This window comes from Dasypus novemcinctus, chromosome 25 (assembly GCF_030445035.2).
Source record: "Dasypus novemcinctus isolate mDasNov1 chromosome 25, mDasNov1.1.hap2, whole genome shotgun sequence".
Lineage (NCBI taxonomy): Eukaryota > Metazoa > Chordata > Mammalia > Cingulata > Dasypodidae > Dasypus > Dasypus novemcinctus.
In genome coordinates, this window is record NC_080697.1 from 51,385,408 (window position 1) to 51,412,666 (window position 27,259).

Here is a 27,259-nt window from a genome sequence, read left to right on the forward strand (position 1 = left end):
GGCCTACCACATGGGAGGTCCACGGTTCAAACCCTGGGCCTCCTTGACCCGTGTGGAGCTGGCCCATGCGCAGTGCTGATGTGCGCAAGGAGTGCCCTGCCACGCAAGGGTATCTCCCGCATAGGAGAGCCCCACGCGCAAGGAGTGCACCCCATAAGGAGAGCCACCCAGTGCGAAAGAAAGTGCAGCCTGCCCAGGAATGGAGCTTCACACATGGAGAGCTGACACAACAAGATGATGCAGCAAAAAAAAAAACCACAGATTCCCATGCCGCTGACCACAACAGAAGCAGACAAAGAAGACACAGCAAACAGACACAGAGAACAGACAACGGGGGTGGGGAAGAAGGGGAGAGAAATAAATAAATAAATAAATCTTTTTTTAAAAAAAGAAGTGAGTATGCCTTCCCTACTCTCTCTTCTCCTCTACCCAGGATCAACTTTTGTATCCAATAGGCACAACAGGCCTAGAAGAAAAAAAATGAAATTTTAGGTCAAAGGAAATCTTTACTCTATAATAATATATGTACCTTTATACCAACACAGTCATAAAATGAGTATTTTTTACATTTTGAATGGAGAAGGGGACCCATGAGGGCAAAAGTTAGAGAGCCTCAGAAAGTCATACGGCAGGCTCCTGGAGCTCCTCAAGATCAGGGTGCCAGGGCTTCTGGGGAGGCAGAGCTACAGGTGGAAGGAGCCTGGGTTCTGAAGCACGGCATGCGGGGAGCTGCCTGGCGGTCAGACACGCAGCCTGAACTATGACGAGCGAAGAACAAACTTCTATTTACATGAAGTCACTGGCATTTTGGGTTTTATTTATCAATTAGCCAGTGATTCCTTAAGTATTATAATACATCTGTGCTATAGTGTTCTTTCAAAATATACATCCTCTTGAAATCTTAAAAAGGTTTTCTCAATTATCAATGATTTACATTTAAGGCATCTATAACGATGAGCCATGGACATGTAAAAACTAATTCAAATTTCTCTATTCTATGACTGCTATTTGGCTCCTGCTTATGTCTCCAGTTTTACTTCTCACCATCTTTACTTCCCTATTAGATCCAGAAATATTGTGTTACTTGTAAATTTCCAGAAGCCCTGAAATGTATTGCTCTGCCTTTGCACTATTTACTCTATGATGAATTGTCCATTAAATGTATCTTTTGTTTGGTTAACTTTTACTTGTCCCTCACTACTTAACTCAGAAATTCTCCCTTCTGGAAAATTATACCCTACTCTTTCTTCTGTGTAGGGGCCTTGTCTTGGTTTTTGATATCTTAATCTTTTTAACTTTACTCCCTAAAACATAATAGGTGTTTAAAAAATGTACTGATTAAATAAATGGAATGACGCTATTTGCAAAATATTTTCTAAAGATATTTTGTAAAAAAAAAATTTAACGTGAATGATAATTAGGGTGATAAAATTTCTCACATTTGGGGATTTCAGAGTGTCAATGATCTTTAAAAAGCTCTACACTTTCACCTCAAGTCATTTCCATTGTGGATTAGAAATTTATTCAATAGATTGTCCCTTGAGTTTATATTCCTAGTCAATTACTAGATCATTCCTCATTTCACATTCTTAGGAAAAATAAGAGACTCATGGTTAAAATATAACTTGATCATTTAGATTCTGATTTCAGACTGAGGAAGAAACAAACTATGACATTAGTGGTAATAATCATATAGCAAGAAACTGATCAAAATCCCATATGATTTTAGATATTTGCTAATGGTGACCATGAGGTGGTAACAGTTTATATCAAATTTTCTATTAAAACACACATGCACAAACAACAGAATGACTACGGCAAATATGTTAAGATCTTGAAGTCTGGTTATCCTGATTAGGGTTTGAACTTCAGCTCTGTCACTCACTTTAAAATGGAAATATTAATAGCACAGCCATAGGATCATTTTGAAGATAAAATGAGGCAATGCACGTGAATCACCTGTGAATCTCCTGTGAATCACCTGGCACAGTCAGCGCTCACAGGAACTTTCACCAGTGTTCCTCTGGTTATTGCGCCCACTACTTTCTCTTACAAATCTGCACTGGGAGAACCTGGTATTTGACTGTAAGGAGTCCATGTTAGATTTTTAAAGTCACTATGCCATTGATATGTTCAATATCCCCTTAGTTTATGCATAAACTTGATTCATTTCAATGTGTAAATATTAAATATTCTACCTTGAAGGAAACCAGAGGGCAATGTCCCCCTGAGAGAAACAAACAGGCAATGTTGATGATAGATGGATACATGATAAATAATAGATGGATAAATGGATATTTGATAGATATAGATAGGTGATGGATAGATAAATGATAGATAATAGATAGACTTCTCTTTCTATTAATATTTGAGATGTGTATTAGATACTTTGAGCATAGACTTCACTCCAAAATTATTGTCTGATTGAGAAAAAGATGACTTTTCCTTAAAAGGCCATTTCTAATGTTAAATATACAGAGATTCAATCCTGTTTTGCTTTACATTAGAATAACACCTTCCTCTGCCAGTCTTCCTGCTGCTTGGAGAAGGGAAGTTTGGGCTATTGTGAACCTGCCCGAGGTTCATGGACCACTCATCAAGGCAACCCTAAGGATGCCATTCAAGGACCACAAACCACTGAGCTTGGAAGAAGAGCCCACGTGTCAGAGGAGAACAGGGCCTGGCTGACACCTTGTGGGCCCAAAGGGCTCGGCTGGCAGAGTCTTAGCCACAGACGCTGTGAGATAATAAATGTGCATTGTGGTAAGCCGTGAACTTTGCAGTAATTTGTTACACAGCAATAGAAAACTAGCACACAAAATAAATGCTTATTATTTTTAAACATCCTTTTAAAATTACCTTATAGTTAACTGTGGGGGAAAACAATTGATCACATTTTCCAATAGTTTTCTCTCTTAAAATAATGGCTATTTAAGGACAAAATCTAGCTCCACAGACCTTTATTTTACATCCTGGACATACATAGTGTAGTTTCACATGCGAAAAGCCTAAAGCATCGCAATATGTTTACTGTCATTTTAATTTTCATTGCAATGAAAACAAAGTATCTGTTAGTGTAGGTCTAGGTTCATATGCATGCTACTTCTTTCCTTAATCCTCTTTTGCATGTTTAAAGTGTAAATACTTTTAAAACTACCTGCTGAATGAAACACTGCTTTGACATGTTTCTTTAGAAGATAATATACTGTAAAAACTTAGAATGTGATGAGTGCTGTTCTTTGATTAATATTTTGTAATCAGTAATGATTACAAACCACAACTGAGAGTGTGTGTCAAATTCTTGAATTTTGGGCGGCTGACTTGGCCCAGTGGTTAGGGCGTCCGTCTACCACATGGGAGGTCCACGGTTCAAACCCCGGGCCTCCTTGACCCGTGTGGAGCTGGCCCATGCGCAGTGCTGATGCGCTCGAGGAGTGCCCTGCCGCGCAGGGGTGTCCCCCGCGTAGGGAAGCCCCATCTGCAAGGAGTGCGCCCCGTAAGGAGAGCCGCCCAGAGTGAAAGAAAGTGCAACCTGCCCAGGAATGGTGCCGCACACACGGAAAGTTGACTCAACAAGATGACACAACAAAAGAAAGAGTCCCATGCCGCTGACAACAACAGAAGCAGACAAAGACGACGCAGCAAATAGACACAGAGAACAGACAACTGGGGTGTGGGGGGAAGGGGAGAAAAATAAATAAATGAATCTTAAAAAAAAAATTCTTGAATTTCTTTACTGTTTATAAAATTAAATTCTAGAAGTTTCACTTGAGAACTGCTACTTAGCTCCCATAGGATTTCCAAATTTAAGGTGTCAAAGAAAAAAAGGTGAACATTTATGAAATAAACATGTTGTAGTGCACTTAAATTTAATTTGTAGTCAGTGAGGTTAAGGAATCAGAGGAATCTCTAGTAGAAACACACAATTAATACCTGAATGATCTGGGAGGAGATGGGGGAAATTGTATCAATTATTCAGGCAGAATTCTCTCTCCTTATCAACCCAAGATTTCAAGGACTTCAAGTAGATTCTGACTTATACTCTTCACCTTCAGGTTTATTTTCAGTAATCATGCTTAGTGTATGTTTCTACTTCATTCTTGAAATATTTCTGACTTGTCTTGAAGCATGATGGTGAAAATGTTTAGTATCTCCTTATTGACCTTACCACTACTTTCATATCTAGAACCATGGGCTCATTTATAATAGTGTATTTAATGTTGGAATCATTTTAATAGAATCAATAAGGCCATGGCTCCGGGCTTTAATTTTATCATCCACATAATATGCTGTAGTTTGTTCACAAATCAGTTGTCAATGTCTACATCGTTGCACTTCCACCACTTAGTTACCACGACAAAGAAAAAAAAATGAATAAGGAACTATAGTGCAGATATTGTCAGTGGATGGATTATGGATTATTCTTTGGAAATAGGTGACCAGCTATGGTTGGTTTCAATTTTTTCAAATTGCTTTAGTAGTGGGAACTTATGTTTCTCTCTAGTGTTTTTAAAATAGTGATTATTCTAGTAACAGAATTGCTGGATCATACAGCGATTCTCTATTTAGTTTCTTGAGGAATTGCTAAACTCTCTCTTACAAAGGCTGCACCATTCTACATTCCCAACAGTGAAGGAGTCTTCCTATTTCTCCACATCATCTCCAGCACTTATACTTTTCTGTTTTTGTAATAATGGGCATTCCATAAGGTGTGAAATAATATCTCAGGGTAGTTTTGATCTGCAATTCCCTAATAGCTAATGATGTTGAACATTTTTTTCATGTGTCCATTTTTATTTTCTCTTTAGGGAAATGTCTATTCATGTCTTTGGTCCTTTTTTAATTGGGTTTCTTGCCTTTTTACCATTGGGTTGTATGACCCCTTTATATAACATGGATATCAAACCCTTATCAGATATGTGGTTTCCAATATTTTCTCCAATTGAGTGGGTTGCCTTTTTTCTTTCTTGAGAAAGTCCTTTGAAGCATAAATGTGCTCCTCAAGATTGAGGAGGTCCCATTTATCTGTTTTTTTTTTTTTCCTTCAATGTTCATGCTTTGGGTGTAATGTTTAAAAACCACTGCCTGCATGAGGACACTATGCTGAGTGAAATGTCAGGCACAAAAGGACAAATACTGTATGGCCTCATTAAAATGAACTAAAACGAGTAAACTCACAGAGGTCAACTCTGGAGTATAGATTACTATGAAACTGAATGTGCATTAAAAATGGAAGCGGATGCTTAAAGCATGTAGAATTTTTAATAAGGTTTCTTGCAAAAATGTGGAAATGAATAGAGTTGATAGTAACACATTATAGAAAGTATACCTAATGTGATTGTGGTTGAAAGGGGTAGTCTGTGGATATAATATTTCAGTTGAAAGGAAGCTAGAGAATAATGTAGGGACCGTGTAACAGTGAATTTGGTGGTGGATGAAGGTTGTGGTTAATAATACGAGAGGCTCTTCCAGGAAAATGGCATCAAAGTAGGTAGGCAGAGTCTGGCTCTCACAAAAAAGAGTGGAGGAAAGGCGAGGACCTGTCTGAAGAAGCTGCTTTGGATATATAGAGAATGGGAAGGTGCTCTGAGTCATCCAGGACGACACTGGAAAGATAAAGAAGCCAAAAGAAAACCATGAGTTGCTCACCCCTGTGGCAGGAAACGATATATATACCCCACCCCTCGAGGGCAAGTAGCCTTGGTGGAGCCCTTGGCTCACTGCTGCCAAGCGAGTGGGAGGGAGCATTTCCTGGGAGGAAGAGGGGTCTGATAAAGGGTGGAGAGCGGTTTATTAGTGGTGAGTTTAGCTAGCTGAACCCCCACTGAATCTTAGAAGGAACCCCAATCTGATGGGGAGAGGGGAGTGGTGTCTGCTCAGGCAGGCTGTCACACCCAGCCTCCCTGGGAGAGAAAGGAACTAGATTAGAGAGAAGGTAGAGACAGGCACCTAATCAGCAGGACTCTGCAAACTGTAGAAGTCTAACATGCTTGAGGGGAAGGAGGAGGATACAACCAGATAAGCTTCTGAAGTCTGATTAACTCATGGAGTCAGATTAGATGAGGGGAGGAATTCCCACCTTGTGTATATGAGGTCCCTGGTTCAAGTCCTGTATCTCCTTAGAGAACTGACACAGAGATTGATCCACTGGGTTATCCCGCATCTAGCTGATACCTTTTGACAGGGAACATATAGATTTTTTGTGTGTGTTTTAGGTTTTCTTGACTCTGTTATTTTTTATTTTGTAAAGGTTCCTTATTTTCCCCCTTATTTTACTTGCTAATACCCAGTACCTCACCTGCAGAGGACAGGCTGTAGGGTGATTGATTCATGAACACTGGTGGCAGCCTGAAGCTCCTTAGAAGCCTAAGAGGGAAGCCTATTTCCCTTGGTTGTGTGTTTTTTTTTTTTAGTTGTTGCAGTTTTGTTTTATGTTTGTTGTGTTTCCCATTTCTTTATTTCTTTTTTTTCTTTTATGTAATTTTTCCACTTACATTATTTTCTTTCCTTCATTTTTCTCTCTTCTGTTTTCTGTTGTTTTTCTTTTATTCCACCTCTTTTTGCTTGGTCTTAAATATCTTGGTTGTTTTTATTTCTCTCTCTTTTTATCTATTTTCTTTCTTTTTTTAATTTTCCCTTTTTTTCTTTTTTCCTTTCCTCTCATCATTTCAGGCTTTTAATTCATTGTATATATTTTTCTCTATTTTTTTTCTTATTTCAATTTTTCTATTCCACTTTTTTTTCTTATTCCTTTGTAAGCCTTATGATTTTTTACTTATGTTAATTACTTATTTTCCTATGTCTCACATGGTACATCTTTTAAATTTTTATTACTATTATTCATTTTCTCTTCTTGTCTTTTTCCTTTTCTTTCATTCTAATATTTTTTCCAAAGGGGATACAGACACCACCGAGGAAATAGAATAAGAGGAATGATGTGTCAAAGTGGAACCTTACCACACAAAAACAATAAGAAAATAAACCCTGGAGTAGAAAGAGAAGCTAACCAACCAAATAAGACCTTCAAGATAAACAGATGTCTAGACACCAACAAAAAATTACAAGCCATACTAAGAAACAGGAAGACATGGCCCAGTCTAATAAACAAACTGAAAAACAGGGGTGATGCAGGACATGGAATAACTAATCAGTGAAGTCCAAACAAATTTCATGAATCAATTTAATTAACTGAAGGAAGAAATTAAGGATATTAAGAAGACACTGGGAGAACATACTGAAAAAATTATAAACATACATAAAAAGATAATGGATATGATGGTGATAAATGGCACAATGTAAGAAATCAAAAATACATTGGAACCATGTTACAGAAATTTTGAGCAGACAGAGGAAAGAATCAGTGATGTGGAAGATGCTATATCTGAAATTAGATATATAGTAGAACAGACAGATAAAAAGACAGAAAAAATCCAGCAGGGACTGGATTTGAATGACAACAAAAAACACTCAAACATACTTATTATTGACATCTAAGAGGGAGATGAGAAAGGCAAGAGTCAGAAAGAGTGTTGGAGGAACTAATGGCTGAAAATTTCCCAACCTCTTTTGAGGGACATGAATGAACATGTTCAGGAAGCACAATGCACTCCAAACAGTATAAATCCTAACAAGCCACCCCCAAGACATATACTTGTTAAATTGTCCAATTTTCAAGATAAGAGAGAATACTTAAAGCCTCAAGAGAAAAGTGATCCATCACATACAAGGGAAGCTCAATAAGATTAAGTGCTGATTTCTCATCTGAAACCATGGAGGCAAGAAGCCAGTGGTATGACATAGGTTATGGTGCTAAAAGAAAAAACTTCCAACCAAGAATTCTATATCTAGCAAATCTGGCATTCAAAAATGAGGGAGAGTTCAAAATAGTCACAGATAAACAGAAACTACGTGAGTTTGTCAGTAAGAAACCTGCCCTTTAAGAAATACTAAAGTGAATTCTGAAGGTAGAAAGTAAAAAACAGGAGAGAGAGTTGTAGGAGAATGTAAAAATAACTGAAAAGAGAAATAAAAACAACATATGGCATACATAAATCCAAAGAAAATATGGCTACAGTAAGTAATTCCTTGACAGTAATAACATTGAATGTTAATGGCTTAAACCTTTTGATCAAGAGACACAGATTGGCAGAATAATTAAGGAAGTATGACCCATCTACATGTTGTTTACAAGAAACTCACCTTAGACCCAGAGATGTAAAACGGCCAAAATGAGTGATTGGAAAACAATTTACATGCAAACAATAACCAAAAAAGGGAGTAGTGATACTCATATTGGACAAAATAGACTTTAATGCAAATCCAATTGTAAAAGACAAAGAAGGACACTATGTATTAATAAAATGGGTAATTTCTCATAAAGAAAGAACAATCATAAACATTTATGTACCTAAAAAGGTCGCCTCAAAATGATTAAGGCAAACATTGGAAAAACTAAGTGGAGAAATAGAGGCCTCTACTTTTATAGTGGGGGAATCTAATACACTGTTATCATCATTAGACAGAACATCTCAACAGAGAATGAATAAAGAAATAAAGATCTTGAAAAACATATTAGAGGATCTGGACCAAATACACATATACAGAACATTACACCCAAATAAAGTAGGATATATATTCTCCTTGAGTCCACATGGATCATTCTCCAGGATAGGCCACAAGCTAGGCCATAGAACAACTTTCAGTGAATTCAGAAATATTGAAATTGTACAATGTAATTTCTCTGATCATAATGGAATGCAGCTGGAATGAGTAAAGGACAGAGAATCAGATTATGCATAAAGATATGGAAGTTAAACAGCACAATCTTAGACAATCAGTGGGTCAAGGAGGAAATTGCAAAAGAAATCAGTAACTACCTTGAAACAAATGAAAATGACAACACAACATATCAAAACTAATGTGATGCAGCAAAAGCAGTGCTAAGAGGAAAATTCATAGCCTAAATGCCTGTATTTAAAAAGAAGGAAGATCTAAAATCAAACACCTCACTGGACTCCTGGAAGAATCAGAAAAAGAACAACAAACAAACTAATCTCAAAGCAAGTTTAAAGAAAGAAATAAAAAAGATTAAAGCAGATCTAAATGAAATTGAAAATAAGGAAGACTAGGAAAATAAAATAAAACCAAAAGATGGTTCTTTGGGAAGATTAATAAAATTGACAAATCCTTAGCTAGACTAACAAAGAAAATAAGAGAGAAGATGCAAATACATAAAATAAGAAACAAGGAAGGGGAGATTGCCAATTACCCCACAGAAATAAAGATTATCATAAGAGGATATTTTGAAAAATTGTATGTCAACAAGGTGGATAATTTAGAGGAAATGGACAAATTCCTATAAACACACAAGCAGCCTACATCGACAAAAGATGAAATTGATGAACTCAACAGGCAAATCACAAGTAATGAGATTGAAATAGTCATCAAAAATCTTCCATCTAAGAAGAGCCCAGGACCAGATGGCTTCACAGGTGAATTCTAGCAAACATTCCAAAAAGAACTAACACCAATCCTGCTTAAACTCTTCCAGAAAAATTGAAATGAAGGAAATATTGCCTAACTCATTCTGTCATGTTGACATCACCCTAATCCCAAAGCCACACAAAGATGCCACAAGAAAGGAAAACTATAGACCAATCTATCTAATGAATCTAGATGCTAAAATCCTCAACAAAGTACTTACTGAACTTATTCAACAATATATCAGATGAATTACACACCAAGACCAAGTGGGTTTCATTCCTGGTATGCAAGGATGGTTCACCATAAGAGAATCAATTATTGTAATACACCACTTAAACAGATTGAAAGAAAAAAAAATCCCATGATCATCTCTATAGATACACAAAAAACACTTAGCAAAATACAGCACTTTGTCCTGATAAAAACACTTCAAATGATAGGAATAGAAGGAAACTTCCTCAACATGATAAAGGGTATAGATGAAAACCTCACAACTAACATCATATTCAATGGTGAAATCCTAAAAGCTTTTCCATTAAGATCTGGAACAAAATAAGGATCCACACTGTCACTGCTCTTATTTAACATTGTGTAGAACTATTTGCTTGAGCACTTAGACAAGAAAAAGATATGAAAGGCATCAAAATTGGAAAGGAAGAGGTCAGAATTTCAATATTTGCAGATGACATGATCCTATACCTTGAAAGCCCTGAGAAATCTACAACAAAGCTTTTAGAGCTTATAAAGGAGGTCAGTAAAATGGCAGGTTATAAGATTAATGTGTAAAAATCAGTAGCATTTCTGTACACCAATAATGAATAATCTGTGGAGGAAATAAAAAAAAAAATCCACTTACAATAGCAACAAAAAGAATCAAGTGCCTAGGGATAAATTTAACTAAAGATGGAAAGGAGTTGTTGCAGAAAACTACACAATACTGTTAAAGGAAATCAAAGAAGACCTAAATAAATGGAAGAATATTCCCTGTTCATGGATAGGAAGATTAAACATCATTAAGATGTCTATCTACTTAAACTTATCTACAGATTTAATGCAATCCCAATAATAAGAAAAATTTTTTATTGAATTGGAAAAGTTAACTATGAATTTTATTTGGAAGGGTAAAGGTCTCCAAATAGCCAAAGACATATTGAAAAAAAAAAAAAAAACATGCTACAAAGCTACAGTCGGCCAAAACTGCATAGTATTGGCACAAGGAAAGACAGACTGGCCAATGGAAAAAAACTGAGATATAGATCCTCACATATACAGTGAACTGATATTTTTCAAGGCCACCAAGCCCAGTCAGCTAGAGAATGGCCTCTTCAACAAATGGTGCTTGTAGAACTGGATATCCATATTCAAAAGAATGAGAGAGGAACACCATCTCACACCATATACAAAAATTAAAACAAGATGGAGCAAAGATCTAAATCTAAGAGCCAAAACCATAAAGATAGAAGATAATGTACAGAAGCATCTACAAGATCTTGTATTAGGAAATGGTTTCATGAATTTTAAACCCAAAGCATGAGCTATGGAAGAAAAAAATAGATAAATGAGACCTCCTCAAAATTAAAAACTTTTTCACTTCAAAGGAGTTTGTCAAGAAGGTGAAAAGTCAGCCAACTCAATGGGAGAAAATATTCAATAACCATCTATTCAATAGGGGCCTAATATCCAAAATATAGAAAGAAATCCTACATCTTAAAAATAAAAAGACAACTCATTTTAAACATGGGCAAGTGATTTGAATAGACACTTCTCTAAAGAAGAAATACAATGGCTAAAAAAGGACATGAAAAGATGCTCAACATCTCTAGTTATTAGGGAAATGCAAATCAAAACTACAATAAGATATCCTCTTACACCCATTAGACTGGTGGCTATTAAAAAACAGAGGACTACAAGTGTTAGAGAGGATGTGGAGGAATGGGAACACTTATCCACTGCTGGTCGGAATCTAGAATGGTGCAGCAAAGTGGACAGTTTGGCAGTTCCTCAGGAAGCTAAACATAGAGTTGTCATAAGATTAAGTAATCACATGGCTAAGTATACACCCAGAAGAACTGAAAGCAGGGACACAAACAGTTATATGCAAACCAATGTCAGTAATGGTATTGTTTACTATTGAATAGTTGGAAACGATGCAAATGTCCATCAACAAATGAATGGAAAAGCAAACTGTGGTATATACATACAACAGAATATTACTCAGCTGTAAGAAGGAACATCGTATTAACACAGGGTATAGTTGGATGAATCTTGAAGACCTTACGTTGAGTGAAGCAATCCAGGCACTGAAGGACAAATATTGCAGGAAACTCACTGATACAAATTAAGCAAACTGAACAGACTCACAGAGCTAGAGTCTGCAAGTTAGGTTTATAGGAGACAGAAAGGGAGTAGAGGGTTGTGAGCCAATGTCCATATGGGCAAACTCTATGATAATGTGGAAGTGTGTAGTTGTGCAATGGATGGACATGACAGTGATGCAGTGACACTACTGGGTTCCATGGTGCTGGTCTGTGAAGGGGTAGGATGGCGGTTTGGGTTGGACTATCTATGGAACTGGGGGGAAGTTTGAGGGAAGGGGCAAATGAACTCTGGGTATTTGCAGGTCTGTAGTTAAAACTAGAACGTTGCAAATGTTCTTTTGGCAAATATGGCAGAGGAGGGTTACTGGTGTATGGTATAGGATGTGGAGGCCACATAGGACAGGACATACCTGGGGCAGGCTTCTATGTAATACGTAGGTATTCATCTTTTTATAGCATGTTATATTGGTGGATGGAGACCCACACAATAAACAAGAAAATATTAAACTCCCATCCTCAGGAGTCTTGCTATGTTCTCAAATAGAGGGGCAAGAGTCTCTCTAGAGCACAGGCAGTACCTAATAAAGGTAAACAGACCAAAATGTCAAGTCCTCAATATTATTGCAAGTAACTATGGATTTAATTTTTCAAAAAGTGAAACAGTGGTTAGCACAGATCCCAAGGGGAGGGGGAGGGAAGAACATAATAGATAGAACATAGGGCATTTTTAGGGCATTAGAATAGTTCCGCATGATCTTGTAATAATGGATACAGTCCGTTTAAATTTTTTCAAAATTTATGAATTTTTAAGGTTCAAAATGTAAACTATAATGTAAATCATTGATCGTGGTTACTAGCAATGCTTCGATATTTCAATATTTGTCACATCAATTGTAACAAATGTACCACCCACATGTAAAATGTTATTAATAAGGGAGAGGGCAAAAGGGGGAGGATGTTGGGTATATGGGAATCCCCTATATTCTGTAAGAGACTTTTCTGTAACTTAAGCTTCTTTGAAGATAAAATGAAAAAAATAAAACAGGGGGGAATATATGGAAGAAAATCTCAGTTAATACAAAACATCTTACAGTGAGTAAAGAAACAATGCAAAAACTATTTTTAATGTTTCAATTTTTTGTATTTTATTTGTTATTTTTAAAACTACCCTTATTATTTAATCTTATTAATTTTATTTGGTTGTTTTGTTAGTTTCACTTTTTAAGAAGTTTTGAATAACAGAAGGGTCACTGCTGTGGCAGGGGAAAATCATTGGTGTGGGTTGTCAGTGATGGGGGATGCATGGGAGGAGGTTTACATGGGGCATACAGCTAACTGCAACTGCAAATGTTTTCAAGTATTCATGGAGCATTGTCATGGTAAGCGGCAATCCACACAATAACCAAAAGAATATCAGATTTCCATCCTTCTGCCACATTCTCTAATGGGGCAGCCAGGATCCGCTGAGTACAGGGACAGTCCTTAAAGAAGAAGAATGGACCATTACGATGGACCCTTGATATTAATGACTGTACTTATGAACCTTTTCTTTTGAGGTTGAAACTTAGCCAAGTATTATGTGTTACCTAACAGTTGCCTCCTGAGAGCCTCCTTGTTGCTCAGATGTGGCCTCTCTCTAAGCCAAACTCAGCATATATGTGCATTAACTTCCCCCCATCATGGGACATGACTCCTGGGGATGATCCTTTCTCGCACTGAGGGATTATTGCCAAACACCTACTAGGAAAGCATCTGGAGGGAGACCTTGACCAAAAGGAAGAGAGAGTGAATACAGATGAGATTTCATGGCTAAGAGATTTCAAGGTTGGTTGGGAGGTCATTCCAGAGGTTATGCTTATGCACATCTCAGCAAGACCTCATTGACTGCCAGAATAAATATTGCCTCAGATAGTGGGGCTTCTAAGGGTTCTAGAGAAATCCAGACTCTATAGGCAGGGCAGACAGCTCAGGAGTTGGGCACCCCTCCAGTGGGCCATACTTTGGAATTTAAGTTTCCCAGTGTGACAGAGTTGAAATCATTTGTGGTTTCCCTACACATGGTTCTTCTACCCCTTCTATTTGAACCAATATTTAGTAATAGACTTGGTAGGTATATGTCCAAGACACTTAAATCTTTAAGCTGTCCATATACCAGTTGGGCCCTGAGTCTCAGCAGAATTGCAACACAACTCTCCAGTTTGTTGGACTCACCCAGGAAAATTATCAAGGAGATGATGCTGGACAATTTCCATCCCAAGGAACAGAGAAAATCTAGAGAAAATCTGCAATTGCAAGCAGGATTGTCCCATCCATCAGATTTATGGGATCTAAGCCCCTTATCAATTAGAGGCAGAGAGGGCATCACCATCCCAGAATCCTCATGATTGGGGAATGAACTATGGACTAGAGAAACTTATGATTATTCTACTACAGACTTACTGTTATTCTAGTAATGGAAGAACTTTTTATCACTGATGTCAAGGCAGTGGCCACCAGAGGTTCTGGGGGAAGGAATAGGGAAAACAGGTGTAACATGGGGGCATTTTCAGGACATTGGAATTGTCCTGAATGCTGTTGCAATGATGGATACAGGCAATCATAAATTTTGCCATAACTTACAAAATTGTGCAGGACAGAGTATAAACTATAATTCAAATTTAGTGGCAAAACCCCAATGTGTTCATCAATTGTAACAAACGTACCAAACTAATGAAGGATATTGTTATGTGGGGAAGTGTGGGAGGAGTAGGGAGTGGGGCATATGAGAAACCCCCTATATTTTGACATAACATTTGTGTAATCTAAAGTTTTTATTTTTTAATTTTTAAAACATTAAAAATAGTATAAGAATGTTCTTCCTTTACAAAGTCTTAAGTATATGGTGATGCATGGGAAAATTACAACTAATGTAACTTATGAATTACAGTTAGCAGTAATAGTGTAACTTTTTTTTGCAATGTCAAGGATTATACATCAATTCTAAGGGACAAAAAATAGGTAGATATAAAGGGGTGTAGCAGTTTGGCATTATTTATTAGTTCCAAAAATAGAAATTGGATTATGTTTGTAAAATTGTTTGTTCCTCTGGGCATATTAGCTTATATTGGATTCAGAGGTTTCACTTTTACTTGATTAAATAATGATTAAGGCTTTGATTAGGCCACACCAGTAGGATATTGAGTCCCCGCCCCCTTAGAGAAACCACACTGCAGAGAAAGGAGGTTGAAGTTTTGAGCTGGAGACCTGGGAAATAAACACATAGAGAAGCAGATATGTTAGACATGGCAGAGGCCCTGGGAGGGGAGGCAAGCCATTCGCCTGATAGTCTGTAGCTGCCCTTGTGGAGAGAACAAAGTAGCTAACCCCTGAGAGAAACGATCCCCAGGAGAGAGACAAGACTGACCCCAACCTACAGCTGATATTGGAAGAAGCTGGGACCACTGAGCCAAGAGAGGAAGAGGGAGCCTGAACCCTCACAGATGTCAGCAGCCATCTTGCTCTGACATGTGGCAACAGACTTAATGAGGGAAGTAACTTATGTTTTATGACCCAGTAACTATAAGTTTCTACCCCAAATAAATACCCTTTACAAAAGCCAACAGATTTCTGGTATTTTGCATCAGCACCCCTTTCTGGCTGACTAATACATGGGGTATGGGATTTTTCTTTTTTGGGAGTAATGAATACATTCTATAATTGACTAAGGTGAGGACAGCACAACTCAGTGATGAAAACTAGAACCGATGAGGTTTCACTTTGAATGGATTGTACAAAGCATTGGACTGTATAATACAAAAAATCCTATGGTGGAAGATGGACTGTGGTTAAGAAAATAAATGAGAACATTCTCTCACGAACTACAACAAGTATATAATACTAATACAGGGTGTCATTTACCAGGTAGTTGGGGGGGGAAATACACCAAATGTAGGGTGTAGAAATATTTTGGCAATGCTCTTTTAAGTTTGTAACACCTGTTTCACAACAATGCAGGGTGTTGTTGGGTGGAGTATGGGAGCCCTGTGTGATGATATGCATGTTTGTTTTGTAAGTTCACAACTTGTATTATACACCTGTTGTTTAGGGATGTTCATGATGAATGATAAGCTTGAATTCAAAAAAAATTTGTAAATACTGATTATTATCAGGAATCTGCAGATGCGTGACATTGGTATAGTATGAATGTTTAAAATAATCAAGTCATTCTTCAGCATCTCAGTGAGATCTTAATCTAACAGGCATTGTCCAAAATTTAACTCTTGTAATAATAGTCCCCTTGTTTTAATAAAATGAATTAATTATATCATGTTGTCTTCCTTTACAATCATTTATGACACATCTCAGTGTCCAAATAAGTGTCCTATTACTTATCACATACTAAAAAGAACCTAGAGTGGTAGAACAGTCACCTTGGGGTATACACAGGCAAAGCTATTATACTATTCTATACCATTTCATTTATCCCTCTTCTAATTTCACTTCTTATGGACACTAGGTGAACCAGTCTTCCAGGTTTCATTCTGAAACTCTGCCTTATGCTCTGCGTTGGTAATTTATAGGTTCACACTTTATTGATGACCGTGCACAAAAGTGCAGAGCAACTGGGTCACTTTCCACCTCCACAATGTACAATTTGTCCCTTTGGTTTCAGAGCATATAAACTGTCTCACATTTTGTATAAAAGTCAATAGTAACAACAGCTGCTGTTTATTGAGTGTGTACTGTGGTCCAGGCAAGGAGCTGTGTATTCTATAAGCTATGTCTAATCCTTACAACAAACTGGCACAGTGGTATGTATTATTTCCATTTTACCAATGTGGAAACTGGGGCCCAGAAAGATTAATTAACTTACTGGCGTTCACTCAGCAAGATACAGAACTTGCACTTAATCCCAGACCTCTCTGACTCCAATGTTGTGACTTCCCTGGCCTTCTGTCATTTGATCTTATTTTGAACTAATTTACACACAAAGGACTCCCCAATCATCCCTAAACACAGAAAAGACTTCTTCTATAGTCTTCTGTTTGTATCTTGGTTCAAAGTGCTCTAAAATGATAAATTAAGAAGGTGTCCCCATCACTGTGCAATGTTGGGCATTTTTCTCTAATGCTCTGTTTATTCTTTTCTAAAGGAGAATAACACTGTGTAGGGATTTTGTCAGTACTAAACATGATGCCATACCAAGTGCCAGCCCGGACATTACAATACATATTAAATAGTGCCTTTCCAACACTGAGGTGTCCTTACAAGGACTTCCAAGGCCCCTTGTTCCATCACAACTATTCGGACATTCCATTACAAATTTTAGGAGCTATGACAGGATACATGTATAATCCTCCATTACTTTTGTCATCATACCTAACTCCTTTTAAATAGAAGTTTGAAAAAAATTACAATAAATTCCTATAGAACTTTGAGGTTTTCAAAGCAACTGCATGTAGGTCTTCTACACAAGTTAGGGGGGGGGAAATAGTCTTGTACCTATTTAACTAAGATGGAGCATTAGAGAAAGTATAGTGGCTGAGATTTAATGGAGTGAGGAGTTGGACTAAAGTCTTTTCATTCTAAGCTGGATATGTTTTGTTTTACCCTTACTATAGTGTGAGTGACACACTGAAAACCTCTTTTTCATACATGCCACCCTCACTTTCCCCACCAAGGCTCCTCATTAGTGAACTGCATTTCTAGCAGGAGCAAGTGGTCTGCATTCACAAAACCCCATATATTCATGAAATGATTATGATTCTAGTGCACGACTGCAGTGCATCACTCTGCTTAGGCTGTGCTTTGTCTTCCAAGGTGGAGAGGACTTATTTCCAATGCCCAGGGCCAGTGAGGGCCTGGAGCGGAGTTTGATCAGACGTGCCCCCTCCTGCCTCTGGAAATGGCCAGACTAAGCCACCGAGAACTTTGGGAAGAGCAATGACAGGAAAGAAAATGTTGGGTGCGAGATTCTTGAACCTAACTGGCATGTCAGACTTGATCTTATTTATCGCAAAAGTCTTCTGAGTCTTTCAGGATGATGAAAAAAGGGTTTTTTGAATTCTAGCAGCATATTGAATTCAATAAGTAAATTGCTTTTATTCTTTGTCACTTTGTATTAAATATTCAAAAAATATTCATTCAATAAATATTGATTATGTGCCTGATATAAACTAAGGATAGTTATTTTCCCCTGTTCGTAAACATGTGACCTGCACATACTAAATTTATTTTAAGACCAAAATTTAAGCTTAGGATGGATTTTGAATATCTTCAAGTTTCTCTTGGGTTTGAAGTCATGCCTAAATGACAAAATATGTATAAAACATAGCACAGCAAGTTCTCAATAAGAAGTAGCTCTTCTTATACTATCAAAACCGCGTCCAATATTAATAAAGCAAAACTGCATATCCATAGTACCAGCCCTGGGATAGGTACATGCATAAAGATCTAATTATTTTATATGCTATCATACAAAAGCACCCCTTTAGATTGACTCAGCCACAAATGAAAACACAAAATATCATGGTATTCTTTCTCCCTCTGTTCAAAATTCTGCGAGTATCCACTGGCCAGAATGCCCCTTGCAAGTTGTCGAAGGCAAGATAGGATGGACTGTCTCTGATGCATCTCTCTTCTGCATCTACATACTAGCTCTCTCCTACTTCATCCTTTCACAAGTATGTCTATTTTCCCAACTTCAGCATTTATGAAACCTAATGCTAGCCACTGTGCTTGAAATTGTGCCCCCAAATAAACACAAAATAAAACACATCACCACTTGAGACTTTAATACTAGGTACAACCACTACAATTATTTTATATTTTAGGCTAGTGGTTGAGCTTCATGTGTGTGGTTTTCTCATCTATACATCCAAGGTTATCCATTTATCCACTTAAAAAATTTTAATTGACTGAATAGGCAGTAAGCCAGTTAAGTGCCAGGCAATGTGCTGGTTGATGGATCTGCAGTGGTAAGCAAAATAGAGGCTTCTGTATAGAAGCTGGCAATCAAATGAGAGGAATAGACAACAAATAAGTGTTTGCAAATAATTGGGTATTGGATTAATTATAATAATGTTGAGTACAATAAAGGGGGCAAACAGATAATTCAGGACAAGGGAATGAAATTTTAGAAATCTGTAGAATGAAAACAAACCAGTCTTGAGCAATCTGGTGGCTGGGGCCAAAGAAGGAGGGGTCAATTTCTCCATGTGTAAAGAAAACACTGTCATCTGCAAATTATCTAGACCCAAAGGCTGGGACTGTCCTTTGGCTCAGGTTTTGTAGTCCATTCTGCCTGGCTGTCTTCTACTGCAGACTTACAGGTTGTGCTCTGAGGGCTGCACCTTCCCAGAGTAAGGGGTTTAAGAAAATAGGTGAAAAGCCGCCATATGGACTAGAGCAGCTCAGGCCTGTGCATCCAGCTGTTCATCTACAGCCTCTTAATGTTTCTCTGAAATGGCTTTTATGTCCACCTGTTCTTCCTTGTCTATTCTCATAAGCTCTTCACCTCCAGTTTTTTTAATACAATATTCAGGGAGTTCTCTGACTCTACAGTATATTGTGTAAAGTTTAAAACAACAGAACTGAGGCTTGCAATAGCCAGGGGGAGGTGCTGGATCACCCCAAGGAGAGCTAGCAGCCTGCCTGACAAGAGGCATCATTGAGTGACTTTGCAGGATACCTGGTTTGTGTAGCAAACCCAGAGTAGATTTTTGTCATTGGAGGGCTTGTGTGACTTCAATATAAGACCAGCATACCAATTTCCTAATTTAAAATAATAGATGTAATCAGTCTATGTACCAGAATACCCACGTAAACATCAATAAATCACCCTTTTTCTATTGGGAAAGCTACACGGACATCCAAATCATAATAAGAATGCTGCCTGGTAAGCATCAAATCAGAGCAAGTTAATTAAATAAATCCAAGAGACTTAAAGGGAAGTTAGCCTGATTAATTCACCTCCAGAAAGGCACCAGCTTTTCCAATCGGACTGAACTATTCAGCATATACTTGCTTAGGCTTCTGTGCCCAGAATCTTGGGTGATCCCTGCTAAAGCTTCTATTTGTAAGATTCATCAGTATGCTCTTCTAATACTACTAAACACCTCCCATTTCTCCTAAGGCATTCTTTTTTAAAAAAATGGGTAACACATTCATTCTAATTACTATTAGCAACAATGGGTAAATATTTCTGTTCATTTTCATTATATGTTAGTGTAAAAATAAGCAAGTTATCCTATTTGTTTATTTTCAAGTAATTTGTGGGTGGAAGATGGCACAAAAAGAGCAACATGGTGTCATTGTAATAATCTCGTAAATACTGGCATTTATACTATTTATGCTTTTATCCTGTTGTCAGTTTATCATCCTTTAAATCTTAGATTTCCATGTAATTCATTGTTCGAATACTATTAATGGCCCCCCTACTAATCAATCCTACCGATAACCTATACCTCTGTTTAACTTTCAAAGGCCTCCATCATCAGGTTACCACATAGCTACATTTGTTTTCCTATTTTTATCAACATGTATCTACCATTCTAATAAAACTGTTACATTCATTATCTTAGGACAAGTTGGTCCTCTCTCCTGGAGCGCCCCCTAGTACTTATGTCTATTTGTCTCCGTTAATGCAGATTCTAGGGCAGCTCAATTAAACTATATGATACAAAGTGAAGCACATTAATACTCCTCCTCTTAAGGACTTCGCATTTTATTGGTTAAGACAAAAGATGCAGGGATGTTACGTAAGAGATAATGGGGACACAGAAGAAGGAGCAAGCAGTTCTGTTTAGGACAGTTGGACAGTAGGGCACCCTTCATGGAAGGAATGTCAGGTAAGCTTCATCTTGAGGAAGTGGGCAGATATCATCTAGCAGTAAGAGAAAAGAAAATGCTAGATCCTTCTGTAATTATTATAGACTTCAATGATCTCTTATGTTTCTGGGAAATGCTACCTTCACTATAAATATTTTTACATTATTATTATAAGTTCTGTGGTATGAAATACCCATATATCCAGAGAACCAGAGTTTATATGGGGAAACAGAACAAACTCACCTAAATATATATGTATCTGCAACAGAATTACATTAAGAGCCAAAGAGTCCTTTGGTCACTGTGAATCAGACTCTCGAATCAACTGCTAAAAATCCCATAGATCAATACCACAGCACATTTAAGATGTAATTATATAGTCACATTTCTATTCCCTAGTTTGTCATGTGTGCTGAATGTGACTATCTTAAGTCACTAATATTACAGAAACCACATCTTCGGCTTTCTCAGTTTCAAAACACTGTGGATATTTAGTGAATGGGTTATAAATGCACACCCCTTGATTAATCAGAAAAAATGACCCACCAAAACAACGCAGAGAGGCTTGTCAAAACTTTGTTTCTTTAACTATGCCCTCATGTAGCAAGAATATTTTTGGTGAACTGTCACAGAGAGTATGTGTCTTTTAAATAACTAAGTATTTAATCCATATAGCCTGTTCCAGTTCCACATTCTCTCATAATATCTGTGCTAAATAGTTTCTAATGAATGACATTTCTGGGAACATTCTTGGGGAACTCCACGTTAATGCAACACATTTGTTTAAAATAATTCCAAAAGCAATGTAATATATATATTTTTTAAATTCTAGGATCCTTTGCCTATATTTGCCAAACTATTTAGAAAGCATGATAATCCGTTGTCAATATTATTTTTCCTGATATTTGAAGAGCTTTCCAAAAGTGCTATGTTAAAGAAGGTGACACTCTTACTCCTCAGAGTCCTGAGACAGTTCTGTGGAACCTCAGTGCTCCAGGGACTATGGCTGGAATAACAATGATCAGATCTAAGCTTTTTATATTCCAGATCAGACATCTGTGTGAGGGGGCTACAAAAATGAACACCCCATTGTCCCTGAGTGCAAATAACTTATAGTTTATGTTTGATAAATATATAGCAAAAGAATATGACCTGTTATGAAAATAGACAAAGCTATAATAAAAAGCAGTGTTTTCTAATGGAGATGAATTTTTTTCTTCACCTAATAAAGGCCTAATAACTTATTTATTCCAATTTGGCCCAAAATTGGCCCAGCTTCTTTTTCTTGCATAAGTCAATAGATGTGATACTTATAAAGAGGGATCATCTAAAATTTTGAAAATGAGTTCATCAATAATTCTTGGCTTCAATTAGAAAACCTGGATTTGGATTCCAGCTGTATCACACACCAGTTATGAAAGCTTCAGAGACTTGAAAATTCAGATTGTCAGTATCAAATTTACAAAGAAGAAGAATAGGGACTATTTACCCAGACACATAATTGTCATGGCGATAAAACTTTCTAAAACTTTAGGATGTTTATTAAGCTAAATATTTACTCTCAATTGGCATTTATTAATAAACTCATGTTTGTAGATTAAACTTGAAAATGAAACATTTAAATACTCATAGTTCCTTAAGCAATGCAATTACATGGCAAGAGGCAATTATAAATGTATTTTGAAAATAATCATTTTAAAATGTCTTTACATAGTCTTGCGCTTTAGCAATTTGCTGAAAGTATTTTATAAATAGCAGTCTTTATTTCCAGAACATCTTTTATGGTTGACTATTTGACTCAGGTATTCCATTGTACTGTGGTAGTTAGGATTTCTTAAATTTGATTACTTAGTGTTTAAACTAAGAATTTTATATGAATTTAATAATATTATGGTTATTTTGCCATCAGCACCATCACTTCTATATCACAAATATCCTTCCCTGTCTCTCAGGTTGCCCAGCTTTAAGACAATCTTGTAAGCAGTACTCATACCTGGGGGGGGTGTCTGTATTTGTAGGTGGGGGCAAGGAGGTGAAGAAGTCAGGGAAGATACCAAAAGTATTCCTGCCAAATTGATTCATACTAAGAAATAAATACCAATCATTTCCAATAGTTTTTTCCTGGTTTAGAAGGTCTTTCTGACTCTGTCACCAAAACTTTCCATAAAATTGGAAAGCACCCAAAAAGATTCAAGAGTTCTCAAAGCCGCTCCATGAAGTGGGAAGATCAGCAAAATGTCTTGAATCTATGCTGGAGTCCAAGGATATATGTGGAATTACAAATTCATATGTGGTGTGGTAGAGCTGAGAACAACCACTGAAGAAAGCCCTCTGGATGACAGAGGATGGGCATAAGAAACAGATGACACCTACAACCTTTCTCTTTATCCAGTCCCAAGGTTCCTGGAGCACATGGATATTCTTAATTACTATTTGGAAAACACAGGGGAAGTCTGAAATCTCAAAACACTTCAGTCACCCCTCCTCAATTTTGAGTCCACTTACTTGAAATTCCAGTAAGTGTGAATTTATTTCTGGATACATTTGCAAAACCTTTGCACGAGGCACCAGAACCAAATGTCCATGAATCAAGAGTTACTCCAATTAGAAATAGTTGGAGGAAAAAGAAGAAGCACTAACTAGGGTTGGAAAAGTAATGAGAGATAAAGTAGAGCTACAGCACGGTATGTTTTATGTAAAACAGCTTTGAAGGAGGTAATGGTGAATTTCCTAAGTTCTGGACTCAGAGCAGTGTGGTAGATGAGATTGTAGAGGGGCACACAGAGAGCCTGAAGGACTCAGACATGGAGGTCTAGGCTTTGCTGCCACACAAGGCAGGAGGTCGTTATGATGTTTAAGACAAGCTAGCACCACAATCCATAGAAAAGCATTGGTGTGTGGTATGCATTAGAAATTTACTATTATTGCTCATCATAGCAAACATTCATCTAAATATAAATGTGTATGAATTTTGTAAGTAAATACCATGTCACAATCAATTCCAACAGCTCTCATCTATCACATGATGCTTTCTTCTCAGGTCTTGCTATTTCATTTATTAAAATATCAATACTTCCAAGTAGATTAAGTTCAAAATATTGCTTCTAGCAATGTATTTAATTTTACTGTTCTGTTCAACACTGTACAGAATTCAGTGGCAATGTAAAACACAGTAGGGACCAAGAAAAAGATTCATTTTTAAAACTAATCATGCCAGCTAATTAGCAGATATATCCTGCAAAATGAAAAGGAAAATAATTAAATCATGTGCTACTTACTAGTGTAAACGAGTTGAAATCCTTGGTCAGTGTCAGATCCATTGGTGTTGAATTCTAACCACAAGTGGTTAGAAGTGCTATTTAGGATCATCCCCATCAATTCATTTTTAGTGAAGGCTCCCAGTGGCCGCGATGAGCTATCTTTTCCATCGTACACCTAATGGAAAATCCACAGCGTGAGTCCCTTTATTCCTTAGTTTTGTTGTTGCATTAGCTATTTTAATAAGAAATTCAACTTTTCGAAGATGTGATTTTATACGATACTTAACAATTATACAGTTTATAGAAAGTTGAAAGGATGATTTACTACATTAAATAATCATTTTTCTTTGTTTTATTTTTGACATTAACATTATAGACAGAGGACTCCATTTATATGAGATCAGTTTATACTAATTACTCTGAGAAATTTTTCTGAGTTTATTTAAAATTTTCTTTGCATTTCCAGGTTTCGTCATCCAACCTCTTTTCTTTTCCCTCCCTCATAATCTTCCTTCCTTAAAGCTTGAAAGGATTTATAACATTTCAGGTTTGAGCATCTCTCTGAAATACCATGTCAGTAATAGATCTTTCCATTCCTCTTTGTTCCTTTCTATCTGCATGTATTAAAGAAGAAGAAAATATGCTGAAATCTTATCTTCAGGTTTGAGTTTGTTGTAATAAAGTAATCCCATCATGTAATAATAGGAGAGATACATTGTCTTGCACTAAAATACCCTGTATTTGACTCTATCTTTCTGAGTGGTTATAAAACATGAATGGATATAGTAAGTATTTGGCAGGTGAAGTGGCCAAGATTGCTTTGGACCAATCGTTAGTGGGGATAGAGAGAGGCGGCAGTGAGGGGTCCCCGGGTTTCCCTGAGGTCACCCCCTGGGGGGGATGGCACCGGCCTTGTTTCCTGAGGGGGGACTGCGTCAAGCCCACTGCAGAGGCCTGGACTCCGGGCTCTGTGTGAAATTCCACCGTTTCCTTTACTCCTAATGCCGTGACGTTCATTTGATTTAAATATATAGAATTCAGCGTTGTAAGAAAGAATAGAAGCTTCCTAGGAACAAAGAATCCATTCGTCTGTTTCACTAGCACGGAAATGGTATGGTAAAGATTTTTTGGGAGGCAAGAATAAAAATTTGTTCCATCACGCTGAATCACATCCATTTTTTCTCATTAAGAAGTGTACCTTAATGAAATAAGGATAATAATTGTCCGTAGTCATGACAACATCGGTTTATTTTCCTCACTTTCTTCTTCTCATACAGATTCTAACTTTTCTCCTAACATTTTTCTTTTAATAAATACGTAAACCATACACACTGCTCAACCAACTTACAAATACATGCACTTATAAAAGGAAAAATATATTTAGAAATATTAATTTTATGAAGAGTGTTTTATTTTCTCTCAATTAAATAAGCATATATTCATGACAGAATCAGGTACCCTCTAATTCCTCACTAAAAGCTAGCAATGATATTATTTGAAAAAAAATTGCTTGATTTAATATGTGGTTTCAGTAGATGTAATGAGCTTTCTGCCATTGAAATCACAAAGAAGTGTAAGTCTAGAGAATCAGGTTCAAAAAATAAATGTCTGAGCCAAGCAGAAAGGTCTTGGCTACTCCATATACCATATGATTCTCTGTCATTTATGGAAATGCATGCAAATGAGGGCAGGGATGCAGTAAAGCAACTAAACACCACCTCACGCCTTTAAATCTGGAAAGTCCTTCTGAAACAGTGTTGGAGTCAAGGACTCTGGGCCTTTGCTTGTCACAAGTACTAGGCAAAACTAACAGAGCTTTAGTGAGTGGTAAGGAAAATATCATATGCATGGCTCAAGTACCCTCGTAGCTATAACTACTAAAAGTGAATGTTTGCAATGACAGACTATGAGCTTCTTATGAACAATAATTCTGACTTATTTACCTACATCACCAGCAATTAGCTCTGGGCTTGACAATAGGTACACAAAAATGAACAGGTAATTGACTAATGTGGAGCGTTGTGTAACAACTTTCTAAAGTTCAAAATTTAGTCTCAAGTTTTCATCTATCACAAATGAAAACCCAGATGGACCTGGACGTCAGAAGGCTTTAATTCCGGTTACATTGGTAGCAAGCTAGTTTAGTTCACAGCACCTCATAGCTATATTTCCTCATCTATAAGTAACGATTTTAAAAAGTAGTTTTATTTTAAAGCATCTATTAGTCATAGGTTTAATACTACACACTACAAAATAGCCTCAGAATGTGGCATTTATTCAGTGCCATTTGCTCAGAGTAATAGAGCTGAGTTAGTAGATCATCACATATTAGAAATCATTATATAGAATTCTAGAGTGACAATGCTGAAAAGCACTTGAGAAATCATTCCCAGTTTTATAGGGATGATATCCTAAGGCTCTGTTTTCAAATTTAACTTCCCTTTTCACTATACATTCCTTTTGTAACATTTTTATTGGAACTATATTTCTTTCACATTATTTTTCCACATGAAGCAAGGAAACATCATGTATATATGTTGGTATGCATATAAAGATTTAGTCTTTATTATTGGGTCATAGCATTTACTGCCTTTACACTGAAAAGTTAAATTAATTCCACTTGAAACACTTTTAGCACAGAGATATATTTATTAACATATTCAATAAAATATATGCCAAAAACACGTTTAGGCATTTTAGATGATTGACAGTTTCTCTGCTATTAATGTGATAAGAAAGATTTTTTCTTTTTATTATAATCAACAGGTTTAAACTGCATGCAATCACAAATGAACATGATTTCCTTCCTTCCAATCCAATAATAATTACCAGTGTGTATTTTATGCAACATTTTTAATCATTCACCTGCACCCAAGTATAGCTTAATAGTTACTTAAAAGTTTGCCTTAAAGGCTTATTGACTTCTAAATTTGAGGTTATCAAAGAATCCAGAAAATGGTTACTTACCAGGTAACTAAATTTATTTCAAATAATGAGAATGACTAGTTTCCTGCCTGAAAATCATTTCTTAATTACACGCCTTCATGTTGCCAGCATGAGCTTTTGAGTGACGATTAAAATGAAAGAACAAGTAGAATAAAACCACTCTTCTAAATTATGACATTGAAAAATAGTCAAACGTGGATGCAGCAGGAAGTAAGGCACTTGATTCTCTCAGCCTGGCTGACCTGTGCACAGAACTGCTAATGAGGCCAACAGGGTCTCCTCTAGAGCCTGCACTTTAACCATTGTGTAGATAGAAGACAAAGAGGTACTACCTTTCTCTTCTAGTTGGCTCTTTGCACAGTCTCTTAATGTGCACAGCCTAAGCTGACTTGAACCTACTGCATCTGAAAGGGATCCTTTTGTGTGTCCATATAGATGTAAGCA

At 36.9% G+C, this 27,259-nt stretch overlaps 1 protein-coding gene across 1 annotated transcript in view; it reads right to left on the bottom strand.

Annotated features, from left to right (window-relative positions):
• CSMD1 (CUB and Sushi multiple domains 1) overlaps nucleotides 1-27,259 on the bottom strand; it is a 2,093,507-nt gene that overhangs the window by 385,416 nt on the left and 1,680,832 nt on the right. The window contains exon 23 of the mRNA XM_058288018.2: nucleotides 23,888-24,044. Within this exon, the coding sequence (XP_058144001.1) occupies nucleotides 23,888-24,044 (157 nt within the window). The remainder of the gene's footprint in view (nucleotides 1-23,887; nucleotides 24,045-27,259) is intronic.